This window comes from Orbicella faveolata, unplaced genomic scaffold, assembly GCF_042242905.1.
Source record: "Orbicella faveolata isolate gen_17 unplaced genomic scaffold, um_ofav_v1 contig_12, whole genome shotgun sequence".
In the NCBI taxonomy this organism is placed as follows: domain Eukaryota; kingdom Metazoa; phylum Cnidaria; class Anthozoa; order Scleractinia; family Merulinidae; genus Orbicella; species Orbicella faveolata.
In genome coordinates, this window is record NW_028301539.1 from 2,028,208 (window position 1) to 2,047,452 (window position 19,245).

Genomic DNA, 19,245 nt, shown 5'->3' on the forward strand with positions numbered 1-19,245 from the left:
ACGGTCACCTTGGGAAATGGCTAGGTGACGGAAGGTTAGCACAAGAGAAATACGCCGGTTGTCGCCGGTTCAGGTAAATTAAGACCTGTTAGAAAGGATGAAAAACTGGATGGTTTACCGGGCTGGTAATCGGAATGGGCTCACGGTACGGCAATTGAAAACACGTTACACCCTCCCGACAAAACAGTAAGGTACACGAACCTGTTCAGAACGCTTGTTTGTTTGTTTTATTCAAATATCGCAAAAAAAAAAATCGACTTTACATTTACGTAGGGATACATGGTCGACGAAACTCTTGTCCTCGTTCGTTGATCCACTTGTTTGCAACTAAAACAGAAAAAAGCAGGTGATAATTATCTGATTGTGACCAGATACCATATGAGACAAATTTTTTACTTCGAAGCAGTTTTCATTTTGAGTGTCGAATTAACAAATTGACGTCAGTTTTTTTATGCGTCTGTCCTCTTATTGATGACAAATTGCGTCATAACATTGCCAAAGTGGTTCCGCAGTAAACTTTGGGTATAAATGAGGGAAAAGACGCCGTAAAGTTGCCGTAAACAAAGGTAAGTGAATTTTATTCAAAATGACGCGAACATTGTCAATAGCTTTTCCCTTTTTTTGATTGGTTACTTAAAAAAGTCAATAAAATCTCATTGGTTAAAAAGTTGACAGTTTGACAGCTGAAAGTTGAACTTGAAAGCTTGCATAATTTAAAACTTTATGCGTCTGTACTCTTACGGATGACAAAAATGAGCCAATCAGTGCGCTAGAAATTAGACAGTTATTGTAAAAAAGTAATTGGTTTTGCATTACTACGGTATGTTACATGATTAACTCAAAAAATTCGCGCCATTATTTCTTCCAGTCAGAAGTAAAACCTAAGCCAACTGTGTCTCGCTCGCACTCGTTTTCCCGCGCTTTACGTCAGGTACATGTAATAACTTCGAGTTTTGATTTGTGCACTGTATTGTCTGTGTCCTTAGTGATTGGCTGGAGTATTTATTAGTTTTGGCTTTACGGCACCCAATGTAAAACCGCCCTAGTTACGATTTCACTTCCAACTTTTGGGTCTCTCTTTTATTACTGCCGTATGGAGTAGTCCTGCCTTCTACTCTTTATAGTCCTTATGCGTTGAATGGGGGCACACGCGAAAATACAAAGATTGCGGAAGACGCGCAGGAGAACACATGGTTTAATGAAAAATGTTCCAACTTCCAGTTTTCTCGCAACCGTTTTCATTTTCAACACACAAGATGATCCAGCTATGCTTTAGACACTGCTCATATTTTAAAATTCTGATAATATTTACCCCATTTTGAGCCAACGATCACAGGGCAAGCGGCGTGCCGTGTTTTGTCATCGGGATGGCCATCCGTGCCGAGATTGTACCAGAATACTGCATCGCCCTATCGAAGTGCAAGAGAATAAGAAGCACGGTTGATTTATTTTTTTCTGTTCTAACGGTTAATTTAGTGCGTCTCGGAATCTTGTCCGGAAGAAGTTTTTGATTATTGCCTAACAGCTTTCGGAAGAAAGACATTGATCACTAACATTTACTTAAATCGAGATAAAACGGGGTAACTCGTGGGTAACTAACTAAGGTCTTCTTCGACCCTCTCTGCGTCGGAAGTCAAGTGAGAAAACTGAGGAGGCCGGGATTGATCAGCCTCGTTCCCATTTTAGTGTGTCTTAGTTTTTTATATTATTGTTAAATATTTCTATATTTTTAATTCTTAACACGTCATCTTTTTATTCTGTAAATATTTATATGAGCGCCTCTGGTTTTCAGTGATTACTGTTGTGTGCTACCCTCAATAAAGAAAGCTGATTATTATTATTATTATTATTATTTGCTTTTCCCTTTTTTCAATGGCCCTGGGAACAGGGTTCGATGGAGCGGGGACTGGACTCTGGGGGTTGTGCGTAAAGTTAAGCCTAAAGCAACATTTGTTACTTTAAATCCTGCCATGTCACAAACCTTTCGAGGATAAACCACTTCTTCTACGTCTAAAAACACTGTTGCACCTCCAGCATCTACGTCACTCAACTAAAAGTAAAGGAGAGCGTTTTCACACGTGAATTGGTAAACAGAAAGTCAAGCGGCCCAGTTGGCAGAAATATTTAATACTTCAGATTGATGGAAGCTGATTATTGTTCCTTTTTTAAAAAAAGAGGGTCAGAATTCTTTATGATCTTTTTCTTTTCAGATTTGGCACCTCTAGAGCATAAAAATAGAATTGAGGCCAGCGCACTAGATACGACTAAGACGTCGTCTCAAAATACATCGCGTGTTCTCAGTATTGGACTGGAACTAGCTTGCAACCGAGGCTAATGCGGGGAGTCTTTTGAAATGCAAATATTTTCCCAAATTTGGTTCCATTGCTAGCTAGTTCCAGTCTAATACCGAGAATACGAATATGGCCCATTGTAGGCTAGGTGATTGATCTGGTCGTTCTTATAAGGGAATTCCTCAAGGAGGTTCAGAGCTGAGTTCAGATTACTGTTGTGTGCTACCCTCAATAAATAAATAAATAAATAAATAAATAAATAAATAAATAAATAAAGAGCGACAATCTCTAAGCAAATAGTTTCCCCGTACGGTCATCGTGAATTTCTAACACGTAAATGGGGTCACGGTACTCACATAAAAGAGAACTGTAGAAATCCTATCTCCAGTTTCGTTTGCTGGAAGGGATCCATCTGTGTTCTGGTAATAATAAAAGAACATTTGGTAACTCACAATTAGAATGTTTGACAGGATGCTGTAAGGAATGTAAGCAGTCTCTTTCGAAAGCTTTTTTTCCAAAAGAAGCAAACTTACGGGACAATTTATCAAAGTTGTAAGAGTAGAGGGCGGCCAAAGGAGACATGGAAGAGAATTGTGGAGAAAGAGCTAAAAACAGAATATTGGTTTGGCCTTGCCTGTGGACAGGCTCTCTAGTCGAGGACGGGGCGAAAAGAGAGGGAAGAAAGCGGATAGAAGAGAGAAAGGAGTGGGACTGAGGAGGGGAGAAGCCTCGTCGCCACATCCCCCGACCCACCCACCCCCGTCCGCCCCGGCCACTTCACTCTCAGCTAGTTCTTTCTCGGCCTTTCCAGCCGCGGTTAGACCCTTCCAGCCGGAACCTGTTCACAAGCTAGATTTTGCCATACACCTGGACAGAGGCTGTCACCGCTGTGAGAGACAGAGCAGAACGGGAGACACGCAGAGTCGATGGCCCTATTCTCCCAGAGAGGAAAAGAAAAAGATTTATACATGCTTGTGGACCCACCTGGATGAAGTCGTGATGTGGCTCATAATGCCCTCCAATCCCATAGTTAGCCACCTTAAAAATACAAAATTGAGTCATTACTTCATGTACTATTATAACTTTCGCTGATCTATGTACGTTACTGAACGGAGTGTCACTTTTCAAGGAATTAAATTTTATTGGAAACTTTAGAGTGCATTATATTGAGTTGTAATACACCCAGAAAGTTTGAAGAGTACAAAAGAAGTGAAACAGTCACTCGAGGCGAAGCTGGGAGCTCAAGCAACTCTAGCTTCTTGGGTGCTTTCCGAACTTCCTAAGGGAGGATCGAAACAAAGAGAAACAAGAGAACAAGAGAAACAAGCGTGTATTTTAACTTCCTCAGAATTCTTACCTGTAACGGCTCTGTGTGCTTGGGATCAAGAGACAACCCTGTTATGGTTTCGATCCTTTGACTTATTCTTCTGACAACTGGAGAAGTGCTATCTTCAAGCCAGGCACTGACGAGATAAGGAAGACAAATTTTATCTACACAAATACGCTGTTCATGTTTTATGCTGGGCGCTGCCTGTTAATTTTCGCACCCTTTTCTCCAGCCATTTCTTTTTAACTTTTCGTTTCCGCGCTGCCTTTTTGCTATCATTTGATTGGTCAGTGTGTTCAGACAAGGTTTTCATAACCAATAAGAAGGAATCACGAACTGACCTTGTACATTTGTTGTTATGCACATGCAGTGGTTCCCTAGTATAGTTTTACTGAATTACGATTCCAGCTCGTCGTATTTTCTTAGCCTGAATTCTCACCTTTGACTAATCCTATATTCTGCTGCTAACTGATTCCCGGTGGTTGAATTTGTGACAACGGCCCTCTTGAGCTAAATTAAAATAAATACATGACGAATGGAAGAACAAAACAACGTAACCAAGGCGGCGTGGACAAAGTTTCTTACAACATCAATCGTAAATTTGTTGCGACACGATTTGCGTCAACGTCTATTTTATTTGTCGTGCAACATAGCAACTCTGAATTTTTTCTTCAAACACTGGCACTTCTAGGCCTCCTTAAATTTGTTTCGGGAATTTCTCACCGTTAAGTTAAGTAACATAGCATTAAAAGCTCTCTGGGTTTTGTATACCGCAGCGATCTATTTAGCACCTTCGTTCCAGTAAGTATCTCTTCTCTAATAAGCACTCCCCCCTCGAGCTCCACTTTTTAAATGAGCGCACCCTTCCAGTGAGGGCCCCCGTAGCAAAAACAAGAGCCCGCCTAGAGCTACAAAATCTAAATCAGCGCTCGAGGCGCTACAATCAATCATTACTGACAACAGCTGAGTCGAGTTAAAGACACTCACTTGAGGTTTAGCTAACTTTTTTACATGCTCAATCTCGCTGTCTGTGATGATGTCATGAAACAGGTAGAGATCTGGGTCCAAATTTAACATCTCCACTTTAACAGGCTTCAGTAGTTGTGATGGGAGATTTTTATTGTAGTAACACGTCAGCTTGTCTCTTTCTATCCGGGACTACAAACCAAATTCGAAATTATAGTATATTAAAGTTAGACCCAGTTTATTTTAGCTAGTTCCATGGGCTAAATACAACTATTCCACTCGGGCTTGTTGGATATGAGATGGTAGATAGCCAATAACGCGCGCGCGTAGCACCGAGTTGGCTCTAACCATCTCATATCCAACAAAGATAATTGTTTTATTAAAAACGCCCTCAAAATATAGAAAACTAAACTAAAGTAAAAATAAGAATGCCCCACTTGCACGCTTACCATATTTGTAGAGCATGGCATACTGGCTCATAGCCCATGATGGCTAGGCCAATGAAAACTCTCGAATTGCATTATCTATTGATCCAGTTTTTTAAAAAGGGCAATATTCCGCACACTTTCGCAATATGATTGTTAAATTGCGCAGGCGAGAATTCATTTGCCGGAGAACAAGAGAAGCGTGGCATCAGCTTGTTCTTCCGCCTATCCACAAGCATCAATGATATCTTGTAAAGCTCATAGCAAAAGTGTAGAACAAATCTCTTCTTAACAAGCAAGGTCACCAACCTTCCGAGATTCTCCTCGGCAGAGGCGCTCATACGTGAACATGGAGTCACTCTTTCTCTTCTTGTTGCTGCTCACCGTGGCCTTTGCCGACCGATGACTGTGTGTGTTGCGTTGTAGCTGCTCTGTCTTGAAGTGTCCAAGGTTAATATGGGCCTGTTTAATTGTGGGATCTAAATAAAGCAATTCGTCTGATAAGTGCCATTCCTTGAGGCGGGGGAGGGTGGGGGGGGGGGAGGTGGGGTCAGGGGGCACTGAGAAAAGCGGAAGTAGAAGGGACAGTAGGATTAAGGTGCTGAGAGAGAAAAGAGTAGTAAACAGGAAGTTTACTCAACCGTGTCCCCCAGCCCCTCGGCTTAGAGCCCAGGCCTACTGGATTGTCGCTCTGATATTATTCGGGCATGTGCACGATTTTACATCAATAACGAACTGTAGCGATTAGAACAGAAAAGCACCCTAGTTTTTGATGATCTAAATTATTTACCTTCTAAGCCAGAATATATTAGATCCGATCTAACGTGCATGAAATGTCGATTCAATATAATACTACCTTGTCCAAGAATATCTTTCGTGTGTATAATCGCGTCGTCTAAAAGTCCGACCTGTGGAAATAAGAGACACACAAGTTGTTAAGAGGCAAGCCCTGGCGTCGCTTCTACTCCCCCAACGCCACCCCTCATTGTATTTCTTTGCCGTTTGCCTCTTTGCCCATGAAAATTAAACTCATTTGTACGAGGACTCGTTTTGAAAAAGAGGCACAAGGTAACTCGGAAATAGGTAAAAAGGTAAAGGTTAAGTCTGCATACGAGTCAAGTGGCTCATCAAACCGGAGCTTATCCCGGTTTCAGTAGCATGAAGCAACCAGGAGTATTTTTACTCTCCCCTGGATGGGGTGCTAGTCCATCGCAGGGTTACCCCCCAGCATTAAATTGTCGGTACCCACTTATACACCTGGGTGGAGGGAGGTACTGTGAGAGTAAAGTGTCTTGCCCAATAACGCAACGCAATATCCCCGGTCAGGGCTCGAACCCGGACCGCTCTCTCCGGAGTCGAGCGCACCAACCATGAGGCCACCGCACCTCCCACTCATTTGCACGAAGACTCGTTTTGAAACAGAGGCACAAGCTAAACTCAGAAATTAATAGTTTATTTACCTTTAGTTCACATTGTTGTGTCATAATGAAACCTTCATACAACTTTTTTTTTCTAAACAGTTAGAGTTAGTAGTCAACGCGGGAAAACAATTTTAGCATCTTAATCTTTCACCTTCTCAGACTGCCTGATAAGTGCTTTCACACTTCAGCCTATAATGTTGCTTGCTCACATGTGCATTTGTCATTTAAACCCACCTTATACTCGGCCCAGGACAAATACTCAAGGACGTCAATTTTTGTCAATGCACCACTGTATTCATACGGCGGGCTCATGCGTTTTAACGCTTCCTTCATCCACTCTATAACATCCTCGTAGTTTCTTTGGTCATTGCTAACGATGCCGAGTTCATAACACTCATCGGGACCCAGGCTCCCGCTGGATATTTCTTGATGCAAGTCTCCATCAGCAATTGCGCGTGCGCTGAGATTGTAAACATCTTGAATGCGCAGAATCGCTGACATGCTTCCCATGAAGTCTTGCGTGGTGGGAAACGCTGGGCGATTGATGACGAGCTCCCAGTGGAGGTCTAAACATTTGAGAGAAGAAAAAGACAACTTTAAAAAATCTCCTGTTGTAATCGCTTGTAAATAGCCAACTGGTTTGCCTCGGGCCAGTTGGGATTCTTAACAATGCTATTTTCAATTTGAGTTATTTGTTTCAGTTGTTTGCTCGGCTCCACTAGCCTTTTTGCTATAAACACTGCCGCAAAGAACGAAGTCAAAGAAAAACGCGGTAGAGATCTGGGTTTGAGCTTACTATCCATCGGTAAATAAGCCATTTTCGAGTTGCTTTTTACCTCAAAACGAGTCTTGTTGCACAAACTTTCATATGGAAATGAGTTTGATTTGCAAGACAATGAACGTGTAAGAAAAACTCATTTCAATATGAAAGGTAGTGCACCAAGACTCGTTTTGAAACAGAGGTAAGAGCAACTCTGAAATGGCTTACTGTTAGGGCAACCTGTCAGGATCCCAGAGGGGGGGGGGGAGGGGGGGTGGGGACGGAGGAAGCGGAGTCGTAACCTGTTATGAATTAGCAGCCTATCCAGGGGAGGTAAAAAATACTCCTAGTTACTTGGGTACAGCGTCGGCCCTTACAAGCCATCTAACATGCTGTGTGAAAACGGAAGGAAAAATGTTTTGTTTTCCTGTGCTTTTGTAATATTGGTCTTTAAGTATTTTCTAAGAACCTTAAATCTGATAAATGAATCCATTGCTTTCAAGATAACTGATCTCCTAGCTAGATAATTGATTGCTTTCTTCAGGGCACCTGTCTCTTTGACAATGTAGGTGGCAGTAGCTTTATATTTCACAGCAATGTTAAATAAAGGAGGACAGATCTCGTTTCAATATTTCTTATCAGTTCTTGACATATTTATCCTTTTTTAAAAAAGTGTAAATTAGCAATCGGGTATGTTGTTGTAATAACACAGCAAATATTTAACTTACAATTTAACTTTCCAAGAGCTGTGGATCTTCAGTTTTTAGCTTAAAACATGTTTTTAGCTTAAAACAAGTTGGTTTGTTCTTACCGTTAGGAGACTCTTTTGCGAGGTATGACCCTAATTCTGTCCAGTGTCTTATAAAGCGCCTCACAAGTTGAAAGGAATTAATCGGATGGAAGACATATTTTTCAATATCACCCGCCGCGAGGTTCCTTTCCTTTCTTACATGATCGGCAAATTGTCGGATAATTCCCGGAGCCTCCGATCTCTGTTCCAAATAGATGTCCAGAGACTTGGACAGTGCGCTCTCCAATCGAACCAGGCCTTTCATCTGAGTGAGCGAAGTGAAAAACTCGCCGTTTGTAACGCTCAACAGCAGCGACATCCGGTAAACCAAAGCTTTCCACTCGATCATTTTGAAGAAATGAATTGAAGACATGTGTTTTTCGATAGAAAACCTGTTGGAACAACCGGCAAAAACAGTCACGGAAATATGCAAATTGGGAACATTACCCGCAATGAATAAAAACTGAAATGCATAGTCATAGCTACTTAAAAGTCCTTGGAAACCTTTTTGCTGGGAAAGAAAATGCCATCAAATTTGTTAAGTTGTGACGTTTAAAAGAAATAGCGACGGAAGACCGACAAAATCTTTATCAGAATCAGATATCGTAACGGAGATCGCAAGATAAACTGAACAAGAACTAGTCGACGGGATTTAAAAACTATTTGATAAAATACTAATATATATATGCGCTATGAAACGTTTTTGATCCATTTTAGTCTCAAAAACCTTCTATCTAGGAGAGAGGCCGCATCTGGTTACAAAAAGCATTTAAAGAAATCAAATTTCTCCTTCATTCCTTTATTACTAGCTATTAGTGTAGTTCAAAATTACAGTTGTCCACGAGCAGTTATACTTTGTTGTTTTAGAGATGTCGTGGAACTGTCCAGGGTCCAGGGGGGGCCGGACTACTCCCTTAAATAAGCCATACAGGTATTTTCGGCGTAAAAAGTATCGTTTGTGAGCCGATTTGAATTGAAAAAAACGGCACAGAGTTTGATCATTTTAATTTTGAAGAAGGATATGTTTTTCACTCTGGCCTGGAAAATGAGTGTGATATTTGCGCGATTATTCTCAAGTAAATCAGAAAATATGAAGCCCTCCTAAAATATTGGCGAAAAATGGAAGTGACTCCTTGCCAACTGAGATCATGCATTGGAGACGTAAAGTAATCTTTTGATTAAAAAACTAATAGGGTATCGCGATAAACTGCATATTTGGTCTACAAAAGCGTGAGGGGTTTAAACTCGCCGTGCAACCCTAGAAAAAAATTCGGAGAGTACACCCCCCGGTGAAGAACTTGAAAAAACGCAGTTGAACGCAACCTGAAAATAGTAAGAAAATTTAAGAGAAACGGAATTCAGTTTCATTTTATTTGAGGTATAAATTCTATAAAGAGCACCTCCTGATCAAGTTTGCATTTCTGTTTACTTTTTTAATGAAAAAAAAAATCGTTAAGAATATGTATTAGCATGGAAAAAAACACCACATTTTCGAAGTAGAAGTATTTTTTGTTATCGAGAAAAGATGGCGTAGAAGTACGAGGGACAGCATGGGGACTCGTACATTAGGTTTTTAAAATTCAAGGCAATATCCCAGAACGACATTTATATTCGGATTCTTCCCTCGAGATCTCAAAAAAAATATAATTCCACTACCTTGTCCCCGCTAACATTAAATGGAAATTACGGCATGACGATCTTTTTTCAATCGATGAAACATTCGAATGCGATAATATTGCTTTTGCCCGCCGTTCACCGGGTCATGCTTCTGTAAACGAGCCTTGTAAACGCTTTACAGTACAGAGGTCTACAGACAAAAACACCACACACGAAGGTAAAATCACTGTTATGAGAACACTGAGCTTTAAAAAAGCATAGCCGAAGAAATTTCACAGTATTTGCCCCTCTAGCTCCCTGGAGAGAAAATTACGAAAGGAGAATAAATATATTTTTAAGTAAATCAACGCTACAATGGTAAACGCGGTGGGTGGTTTAATTTGTAATTGCCGACTCGATCGAAGACTTTCCAAAATGTCCGGCGTATAGCGGGCGAGCTATTGAGCTCCTCGGCTTGAGAATTCGGGTATACCTCAAATGTATTGTAATTGAGAGTAAAAGAAGTCTTTAAAACTCAGTTGTCATTGAAACCGAACAATGAAATACTTTGGAACGAAACGAAATTGTCAAGTGAATACCTGCAATGAGTGACTGATTTTCTTTCCCAAGCCAGCTACTTTTACTTTCAACGTCTCTTCTCTCGATCTATCGTTTGTTTTGTCTATCGTTCAAATCCAACTCGTCATAAAATAATAACTGTACGGCATATTTTTGTCAAGTGTTTCAGCAAACAAAAATAACAGAACTACATTTATTCAGTGTGGCTTTTGTCAATTTATTCCAACAAAACGCGAATCAGTTATCCGTCGCGTAAACTTTGTAAATTCTGTGAGTTCCTGATTAAATAAAGCTCGGGGCGTCTTAAATGCGGCTAGATGAATATATATATATATATAACAAAACAAAAAAATTCTACGCCTACACGGCTTTTCCTTCCAACCTTTATTAAAACAAATTGCAAAGTTCCGAAATTTCTGTCTTGTTAATTAGCTAGGAACGCCAGATGGAAAGTTTCGTTACAAATAATCCTAGCATATTGGCGATAATATTTCATCGTTTGTTCGGGAGTACTTTGTAGGCGGGAAGACCTTTTGAGAGCGCGAACCATTATATTTCAGTTGACATTTTGGTGTAGATAATAATTATTTCAAATGTAAATTTTCGTCCCATGAGCTGAGCCATGTTTTTGCTTGGATATCGTGTCTGCGTCTGTTCGAAATTTTTTGCAGTAAATGTTTGTAGAAGAAGAAGTCAATTTGATATACTGAAGCTATATGGTCAGGTGGAAACACTAAAGATAATGAGATATTCTGATAAGACAAAGCTTGGCTTTAGAATCAGCTAATGGCGCTAAAGTATGAATATCATTCAATAACAAGAACTGAATTAAATTTATATTGGTCGGGAAAAACAATAGCCCAAAACTTATCGGTAGTGCCCACTGATAGCTTTTTTCACAAGCATCCTCCTAGCAAATTTTTCCGTCGTAAAAAAGCAAGAGAATCACTTTCAAAAATGAAAGCGAGACTGAAGCTGAAGGTTTCAGCGCCTGAAAAAAATTATCGTTCAAGGCTCAATTTATATTTATATGTGTGCAAGAATATAAAAATGATTTTCGTTCAGGACTTTTAGCTGTCTCGTTACAAAGAGATAAATAAGCTTGCCACAGGTTCCATGATTTGCATCGATTTCACGACGCACCAGGGGATTTATTAACCGCCTTCTCCAGCAATTAGTTTGAGATATTCCGGTAAATGATAAATATCGGTTCGATGCTTATATTTGATTCAGAATTACCAACGGATCTATTAACAAAGTGATTCTCAAGTTCTCGAGGCATCTTATTCAATTTCCTTCACACTTGATAATCAAATTATTTATGTCTATGGTGTGTTCTCCACTTCCGTTAATGTACCACAACAATAAATCCTGAAATATTGCTTTTGGAAATTAAAAAGAAAGTTGTATTTTGTAGAAATTATCTCCAAACTTAATAAGTGATTTAGTATGTAATTTTTAATTCGCGATTAAAATATATTTTGCCGACCGTCATAAATGTATGAATCAAAAGAAAAACGAGACAAATTCAGGTAACCCTCGTCTGTAACATTTTATTGAAAAAGTTTAACTCAACTTGGCTCAACCAGAATCTAAGTTGCAATGTAAACAAATCACAGTGCTTGGCATTCGGTATCCAAACATTTTCTTTTGTCATTGAAGCTAAGAAATAACGAACATTGCATGGGAGTTACAATGCGTGATTTTCAATCCCGATTTTAAAAACAAGAGACAATTGACTCCTTTCACGGTGTTTTCCAGGCTGTCGTTACGTACACCACCTTTGTAAACATAATTGGCTTTGAGACATAATTTCTTTTCAGATCCGGGCAGCGGTTTATTTGAAGTTCGGGAAAAAAATGATGATTTTGTTTGTACTATTTGTTTCATTCTTTCCTTGCTTCAACGAGATAATTGTTTAGTTTAGTTTAGTTTAGTTTAGTTTAGCTATGCACTGAGAATGAGGGAAAACCATTTCAAAGCGAATGATATGCACATGCAGAAACAACATCACGAGCGGCAGATATTTCATTTTTACGAGGGAAATAACTCCTGAAGGCTAGCAATGAAACTAAAAGATAATAGTTTTGTATTTACATACCATCGACATCCATTCCGTGCGCGAATGCGACTTACACTACCGTAATACAATTAAATAATTCATTATATGACCGAGAAGTTTATTCATTGTGATAGGCTGAGAGCAGGCCAATTTATCGTTAATTTTTAATTTTAGTGCAAATTAATACAGGAGCGTTCTTATTTTTCTCAGTCATATAATAAATGAGTAATCATACGAAAATTCGAGTAATCAAGGATTTACACTACTTGCCATATTTGAAAATTCTTTCAAATTGCACTCTCCAATGGGTTCTTAGAATTTTTAGAGAATTTTCTAACATCACTAGTGGTGTGAATCTTTAATTGCACTCCATATTCCTACAGTTACCTCTGCTTTCAAGTATTATAACACGGTTACACTTGACGCGCCTGGCTTTTCTGTTGTCCAAAACTATTACACTCTGACTGGAACTAACTGATCAGGAAAAATCTTACGATTATAAACACAGCAGAGTTATAAAGAAAGAAAAGGCACGAAATTATTGATCACTATAATTGCCTTGCCCCTCTTCTTTTTTGACTAGGTTGCGGTTGCGGTAAATTTGTGAAATAAAGTAAATTGCTTACCTAGAGTAGCACGAATAGCAAGTTCCTTTCCCTTGTAGCCGAAGTTTTTAAAGAATGAAAAATGGAAAGAAGCAAACAATTTGATTTGGGCGGAACCTAAGGGGATGGGCTATAGTTAGCACCCAGAGGTAATGCATCTGTGACTTCGCCCACATCTGCGAACGAGATTATGAGGTACAATTTGTGTTACTGTACATGATGTATCTACTGAATCATTGCAAGATAACCGCTGACTTTTCAATATTGGCTTTGGCTCAACGCTAAACGTCGTCAAAGATGGCGGAGCGTTCTGGTGGCCTTCTGGTGGGTTTTGAAAGAAGTTTTTATGTTATATAGCAGCAGTGATGGCTGTCTGTGGATTTTGAACGGCGTTTTGAGTAGCGATGCTGACAACCTGATAATATCTGCGATGATGAAAGCGGAATGGCGATGGATATTCTCTTTACACCGTCTTTTAGAACTCGGGTCGAAGTAGCCGAACAGATGACACAAAACTGGACATTTCGCAATTCAAGAATTCAAGAGAAAGAGCGTAAAATCGCGTCTAACTGACATGTATGTAGTACTTATTTCTTGTTTCCATTCTATTTTACACCTGAAATTGTAAGTTGAGGGAACTTGCGAGTTGAATCTTCTGCTGCAGAATTTTTACCTGCCACAAACCTGAACAATAGCGTATGGTATATGGCTCTAACTATTTTTGAAAGAAATGTATCAGGTGCCTCTTTTTGCCGAATTTATACTCGAAATTGATAGGAAAGTTTTTAGGTTCTTGTTGATTTCGAGTTAGAAAAACGGCTTTGAACTTAAGCGATTGCTCTCACTATCCATGTTAGAATAATGTGTATTTGCGTTTGTTCATTGCAGATATTTACCATCAATTAAAGGCTATTCACAGCACTACGAAATATGCCCCTTACTTAAGATGGAGCCATGGAGAAAAGTCTAATTGCCTAGTTCAAATGAATAAACGTGATCTAGTAGATTTAATTTTTATAAGTCCTTTCTTGTTGTAGAAATACTAAACCAAAGACAGCTTATTAAATGTGTATAAATTAGTGTCAAATGGCCATTTTTGCAGGGGGTCCCACTGACTTGAAGGGAATAATAAGCACTTCTTTAAAGGCTGGCCCTAAGGGCGAAGCCAAGGGGGACATTGAGGGTTGAGGGGAACAAAACTCCCTGTTTCCTGTGGGGCCAGTCAGTGTGTTTTGTTATACCTCCCAACACAAAAAATAAAACAAACTGGGAGAAAAAAATTTTAGCTTGATGTTGGCAAGTGCACACATTTGCCATGGTTTCAAGGTGCATGACCCGATCATGTACGAGTTGAAAGTTCAAATTGTTTATTCCCTAGGGAGTTAGTGAGTTTTGTTCACCCTAGGGAGTTAGTGAGTTTTGACCCATGACATGTGACATGTTCTCCTCCAATCAGAAAATGTATTTGAGTTGGGAGGTATAACAAAATATTTTGACCTACTGTTTTTGCCATGATCATTCACTCACCAAACTCAACATTTGTGTCAAGTTTGAGCGCAATTGATGATTTGAGTTGTTTGACCTCCTGTCTGGTTTCCTCACAGACACACACTCTTAATGGATCATCATTGGTCCACAAATACGTGAATAAGCACAAGTTTTTGTCATTAACTCACCTAAGAATAAGAACAAAGCTGGCGTAAGCAATAAACCTTAATTATTCAAAGCGGCCGTCTTTGTTTTTCCTGCAGGGTCTATATAGCTGATTGAAGTTTTGCAACCTCTCATACCTATATTTTATATTACAGCACTTAATAATTTGCATATTTTAAATTATCTCTGTTTATCTTATTAGTTGAAAACGTGAGTCTTACTTTATCAAAAGGAAGGACCTCGTAGTAAGTTTTAATTCACCTGGCTAATTAAACCAGTACTCCAAACTACCAGTTGTATTCAGGCTTATTTGTGTGGAAATTACTTTAATTTTAGAATGAAAATGTTTTCCAAAGAAGCATGCTTGCAATTAGACCAGCATGACCCTTGAAGTAGCAATGAAATGTTAATCCTGTGTTTTTGAAAGATCTGCTTATTGCTATTTGCAATATTAAAAGTCTTAACTTGGTGTTATTTTTGTTGAAGTGTTGTACCCAAGTGGAGTTGGGAGTTAGATGAAGTATTCTTTGAGAACAATTTTCTGACAATTTCCTAAAACCCTCAGGCAATTTAAGGGTGCACTTAGTATTTTCAAAGCTTAAACTCCATTGTTCAAATCCATGGGGGCAAAACTCAGTTTGAGGAAAAAATGTCCAAAATAGAATTTTAATTGCTACTTTTCGATATCTATAGCATATAACCTTTCAGTCACAGTCTTTCAACTGACAGGTCATGAGAATGAAGGATATTTTTAGAAGCATGCAGTTTTTACTATGTCAAGAGGTGTTTAAAACTCTAAACAAATAATTGTAGAAAAAAAAAAGACTATAGGACCTTATAGCCAACGTGATCGAAGCATTTTTGCCCAAAACATTTTGTAACAACACATCTAACAATTTAGTCATGGATTCTGTGCACATATTTCACAGGTAGGATTAAAACTATTTTAAATTAAAATAGCACAAAGTTCTATTACATTAAAAAATCGAGGGTGACAATTTTTCATCACTGCGAATTTGAAAATCAGTTTGTATCAGACTGATTGAAAATCTAATTTGCGCACTGAGGTTTCCTGGTTCTTATCTCTTGAAACAGTAAATGGTAGTATCGAAGATTTAATAGTTTGCTCACGGAAACGTTTATTTGTTTGTTTGGATTTGTATTGTTCTCTACTGTCTGCTTGAAGGGCCATTTCCTAGCGCTCTTCAAATGGCTGGCAAAACGAGCAAAAGGTACGGAGAGAAAATATGTGAAGAAAAATATATACAGTTCCTTCAACCCATTAAAGAAACGTTAACTAGGAAAAATAATGGCGTTGCACTACGGATTTGTGTCCGATTTGTTGCTATTCTAATCTAGCCAATCAGAGGTGTTACACGAATTGACGTCATCATGAAATTTTTCGTGTCCTATGTCAGCACTTGTCAGCACTTCAAATTTTGAAGCCCGGGGTTAGATTTTGATCGAAATTTCAAAAGAGCAGAAATAGTGTGAGAACTACCAAACTATTCAGATGGTAAACTTATGGTAATGGTAAACTCCACTCTTTTACTGACAATAGACACTTATACCTCTCAAACTCTCAATCCTGGCAGCTTTTGTTGTTCATAAATTACAACCCGGCCCACTCAGCGGAAGTTGTTAACAAGCCAATATCCAAGCACCCCCCGGAGCATTAAAAACATAAGCGCAAGTCAGCTGCCCGTGAGTCTTGTTGAAGGCGGAGATCTACAGCTATCAGAATTAAACGACAACAGAAGCAAACAATTTTGCCTTTAAAACCCCAGGACACGCCCCAGAAAAGATTCAGGTATGTCAATGAGGCTTTTTCCTGCCGGCTAATTGTTGGAGGATAAAACACCGTCTCTATGGCAGTTTTGTATGTGAATTTAACACGACCGGTTTCATTTACAGTTAGAGCTTTAAGCCTTTATTAAGAGCAAGCAAACTGACTTGCGTATTTCGTTGAAAAAAACCCGAGTTTGCAAAACAAACTGACGAAAGAGAAATAATCATCGAACAATAAACCAAAAGAGCTGAAACGTGCTGGCGAAAAGTGGCCAATTTCGTATCATTAGTGATTTCATTTACAATTCTAAAAACACCTATTTCATTGTAGTCGTTTCTTCTCCTGGTAACTATTGGTTTTTTTTTTTTTATACGAAACATAAATAGCATAAGCCGAAACCCTCATTATGCTACTGTACCAAATTTGAAATTATTGGGTGAAGGGAGCGAGGTACTCATCTCCTCTACACTTCTTGAGTTATTTAATAAACACGTTTTTAAATATTCACGTTGGTTTTAAGTAAAGTGACAAGTTTATTTTTGCTCATTTATTTCACGAAGTCCCGTGACAGTGACAGTGCATAGGGCATCGGTGACTTACGGCACGCAACGGGATAAAGTCTTTCAAATTGGCAATCTTCTTTTAGATTTACGTGCAAACACATTGAAAATAAAGGAGATTTCGCGTTTCGTAAAAAACCATCTTGTGAATGTCAGCTTTGCACGCGAAATGGGGTAATGCTTGAACAAAATTCCTGTGACCTTATAAAAAGTACAAAGTGTCCTGCGGGCAAAGCAGTTCAGCTGACCGCCAAAGCCAGAATGACAATATCGATAAACACAAGCCACAGAACAACCAATTTCACGCATGGAGAACATGTTTCATTTATCGCATCATGTAATACACCTTTACTAAATTAATAGATGAAGAGATTTTGAGTAGTTTGAAAGAAACAGGATGGTAGTTCATCAAATCTAACTGAGAGTTCATTTTATACGCGCTTGTACTCTAGCACTTGTACATTGCCCAGTGGATATCAATTGATATTGACTCATCCATTAGTCCTCAATATCTAGATATGCATGCCAGCACTAAACCGCAGGCCCTGAAGAGAGCTCTGCCTCAACCAAATCTCCGCCCTGATGTTTAGGGTGGTTTAATGCAAGATCACCTTTTATTTCCTTCAACGGTGGCCCGTATAACCAAATTCTAAATGGTCTTTTCACTTATAGAATTTATTTGTTGACAGGGTAATTATGCTAATTGTAAAATGTAAACAATGTCATCGCGAAATAACCGGCTATTAGATAAGTTAACCTTAAGTGCACTAACAGGGTGTTAGGTTATTCACCCGGAGCTACTTATCTTCGAAGAGGTAGGTTATTTGGACCGTCACGCAAGCCTTGCGAACAATTGAATGGACAGAACGTTGTTTTTTCGCCTGCTTGAAATTACACAAATTTTTATCATTCATTTTTTCCTCTTCTAGATTGAGCTAATCATGAGCACGAAGTGGTTCATTTTCGTTATCACGGTATCGCTTGTTTTCTCGAAGATCGACGACGTTGACGCGAAAGCAAAAGGATCTCGGAAAAGGTCCTTTCTCCTCTTGCCTGAAACAAAAACAAGCTGGTGCTCGGCAACAGACATAGAGCAATCGATCGAAGAAAAGGGCTGCGAGACTAAAGTCATTCAGAATAAAGCTTGTGTTGGCCAGTGCTTTTCATACTACTCTCCGGGTACTTTTCCAGTCAGGTACGCGTCAAGAAAAAGAACAAAGTATTGCGATGTCTGTAAACCTTCTCTGAAGAGCTGGACCAAAGTGAGCCTCAACTGCCCCGGGAGGAAGAATTCTCAAGTGGACAAGCTTGTGGAAATGATTTATGACTGCTCATGTAAGAAATGTGGCCGAGACCCCAAAAAACAAAAATAACTCACTGAAATGTAGCCCTTCGCAGCACTGTCCAAAATGATAACCAAGTTCTTTGAACTTTTATGTCCATTAGAGTCTAAGTGTAACCAACTCTAGTACAGCAGAAAAAGTACCATATAAACAACGAAGGGCCGAGGAAAGGGAGAAAGAACTTGACACAACCCTTATGGATTTGTATCTATATTTATCCAACTTCGTTATACTTTCTCATGACGATAAGCTGGGTTGTAAAACCGTCTGCGAGCTGTGAATATAAAATGAACTAGCTCTAAATCAATGTAAATAAATAAGAAAAAGCAAACAAATAAATAAATAAATAAATTAATAAAGAAATAAATAATAATGTTTATTCAAGTCTCGCTACATACAGCATGCTAATTTCTTAGGCCAGCAAGTCATACAAGGACGCCTTGCAGGCCTATCTGTCTTCACTGCAGCAAGAGGGGACCAGGGGTTGTTCAAAACTGCGATTAAACTAATCACCGATTAAGCCTAATGGTCGAATAAATTTCCTAATCGTGAGTTAGTTAATCACGGGTTAAGAAACGGTTGTTTAAAGGGGGATTAGTCGGTCGATTTACTAATCCGCGATTAAGCGTAAAATGAATTATATTGATTAATTATCAACCTTGCTCCCAGGGTCTCTCTGCTCTACCTCCCATGCATGTTGTCGGCAAGGTTGATTAATTATAATTTTTTGGCGCCAGTTTACGCCATAAAATTGCTGGAAATCTCTCTCTTTCTTTTTTTCAATATGACTTTCCCAGCGAAAGAAGTGCGCAAAGCAAACTTTTCGCCTGCAGAAATTTCCATTTTAACGGAAACATTTGAAGGAAACAATAAAAAATCGCAAGAAGAACAAGTTCTGGGAAGAGATAACAGAGGCCGTAAACGCCGTCGGCGTGACCGCTAGAACAACGCAGGAGGTACAGGAGAAGTGGAAAAATCTTCAGAGCAACGCAAAAAGAGAGTTCAGTTCTGTTAAAAGTGAACAGAAGGAGACAGGTGGTGGCCCTGTTCCCCCTCCCCCACAAACACGTAGGGGCCA

General features: G+C 39.2%; 1 protein-coding gene and 2 long non-coding RNA genes across 5 annotated transcripts; 2 read left to right on the top strand and 1 right to left on the bottom strand.

The window, feature by feature from the left end:
• Nucleotides 1–204: 204 nt before the first annotated feature.
• Nucleotides 205–12,988, bottom strand: LOC110067437 (prolyl 4-hydroxylase subunit alpha-1-like). Of its 3 annotated transcripts, none has more exons than XM_089281985.1 (13): nucleotides 12,844–12,988; nucleotides 8,002–8,372; nucleotides 6,665–6,996; nucleotides 5,866–5,917; nucleotides 5,319–5,488; nucleotides 4,606–4,776; nucleotides 4,058–4,128; nucleotides 3,649–3,754; nucleotides 3,276–3,329; nucleotides 2,648–2,710; nucleotides 1,982–2,050; nucleotides 1,313–1,409; nucleotides 205–327 (listed from the first exon to the last, which is right to left on the bottom strand). In XM_089281985.1, exons 2-13 carry the CDS (start codon nucleotides 8,351–8,353, stop codon nucleotides 266–268), a joined length of 1,599 nt encoding a protein of 532 aa, XP_089138111.1. In that variant the 5' UTR covers nucleotides 8,354–8,372; nucleotides 12,844–12,988; the 3' UTR covers nucleotides 205–265. The 3 variants fall into 3 exon arrangements, with proteins under 3 accessions (XP_089138111.1, XP_089138112.1, XP_089138110.1); XM_089281986.1 differs by lacking the exon at nucleotides 12,844–12,988 and adding an exon at nucleotides 12,257–12,275; XM_089281984.1 differs by lacking the exon at nucleotides 12,844–12,988 and adding an exon at nucleotides 10,176–10,328.
• A 100-nt stretch (nucleotides 12,989–13,088) lies between these two features.
• On the top strand, nucleotides 13,089–13,901 carry LOC110067435 (uncharacterized). Its single transcript, XR_002298678.2, has 2 exons — nucleotides 13,089–13,398; nucleotides 13,711–13,901. It is a non-coding gene; the product is annotated as an uncharacterized LOC110067435 (long non-coding RNA).
• A 1,536-nt stretch (nucleotides 13,902–15,437) lies between these two features.
• Nucleotides 15,438–18,540, top strand: LOC149116085 (uncharacterized). Its single transcript, XR_016203901.1, has 2 exons — nucleotides 15,438–16,285; nucleotides 17,754–18,540. It is a non-coding gene; the product is annotated as an uncharacterized LOC149116085 (long non-coding RNA).
• Nucleotides 18,541–19,245: the final 705 nt, after the last annotated feature.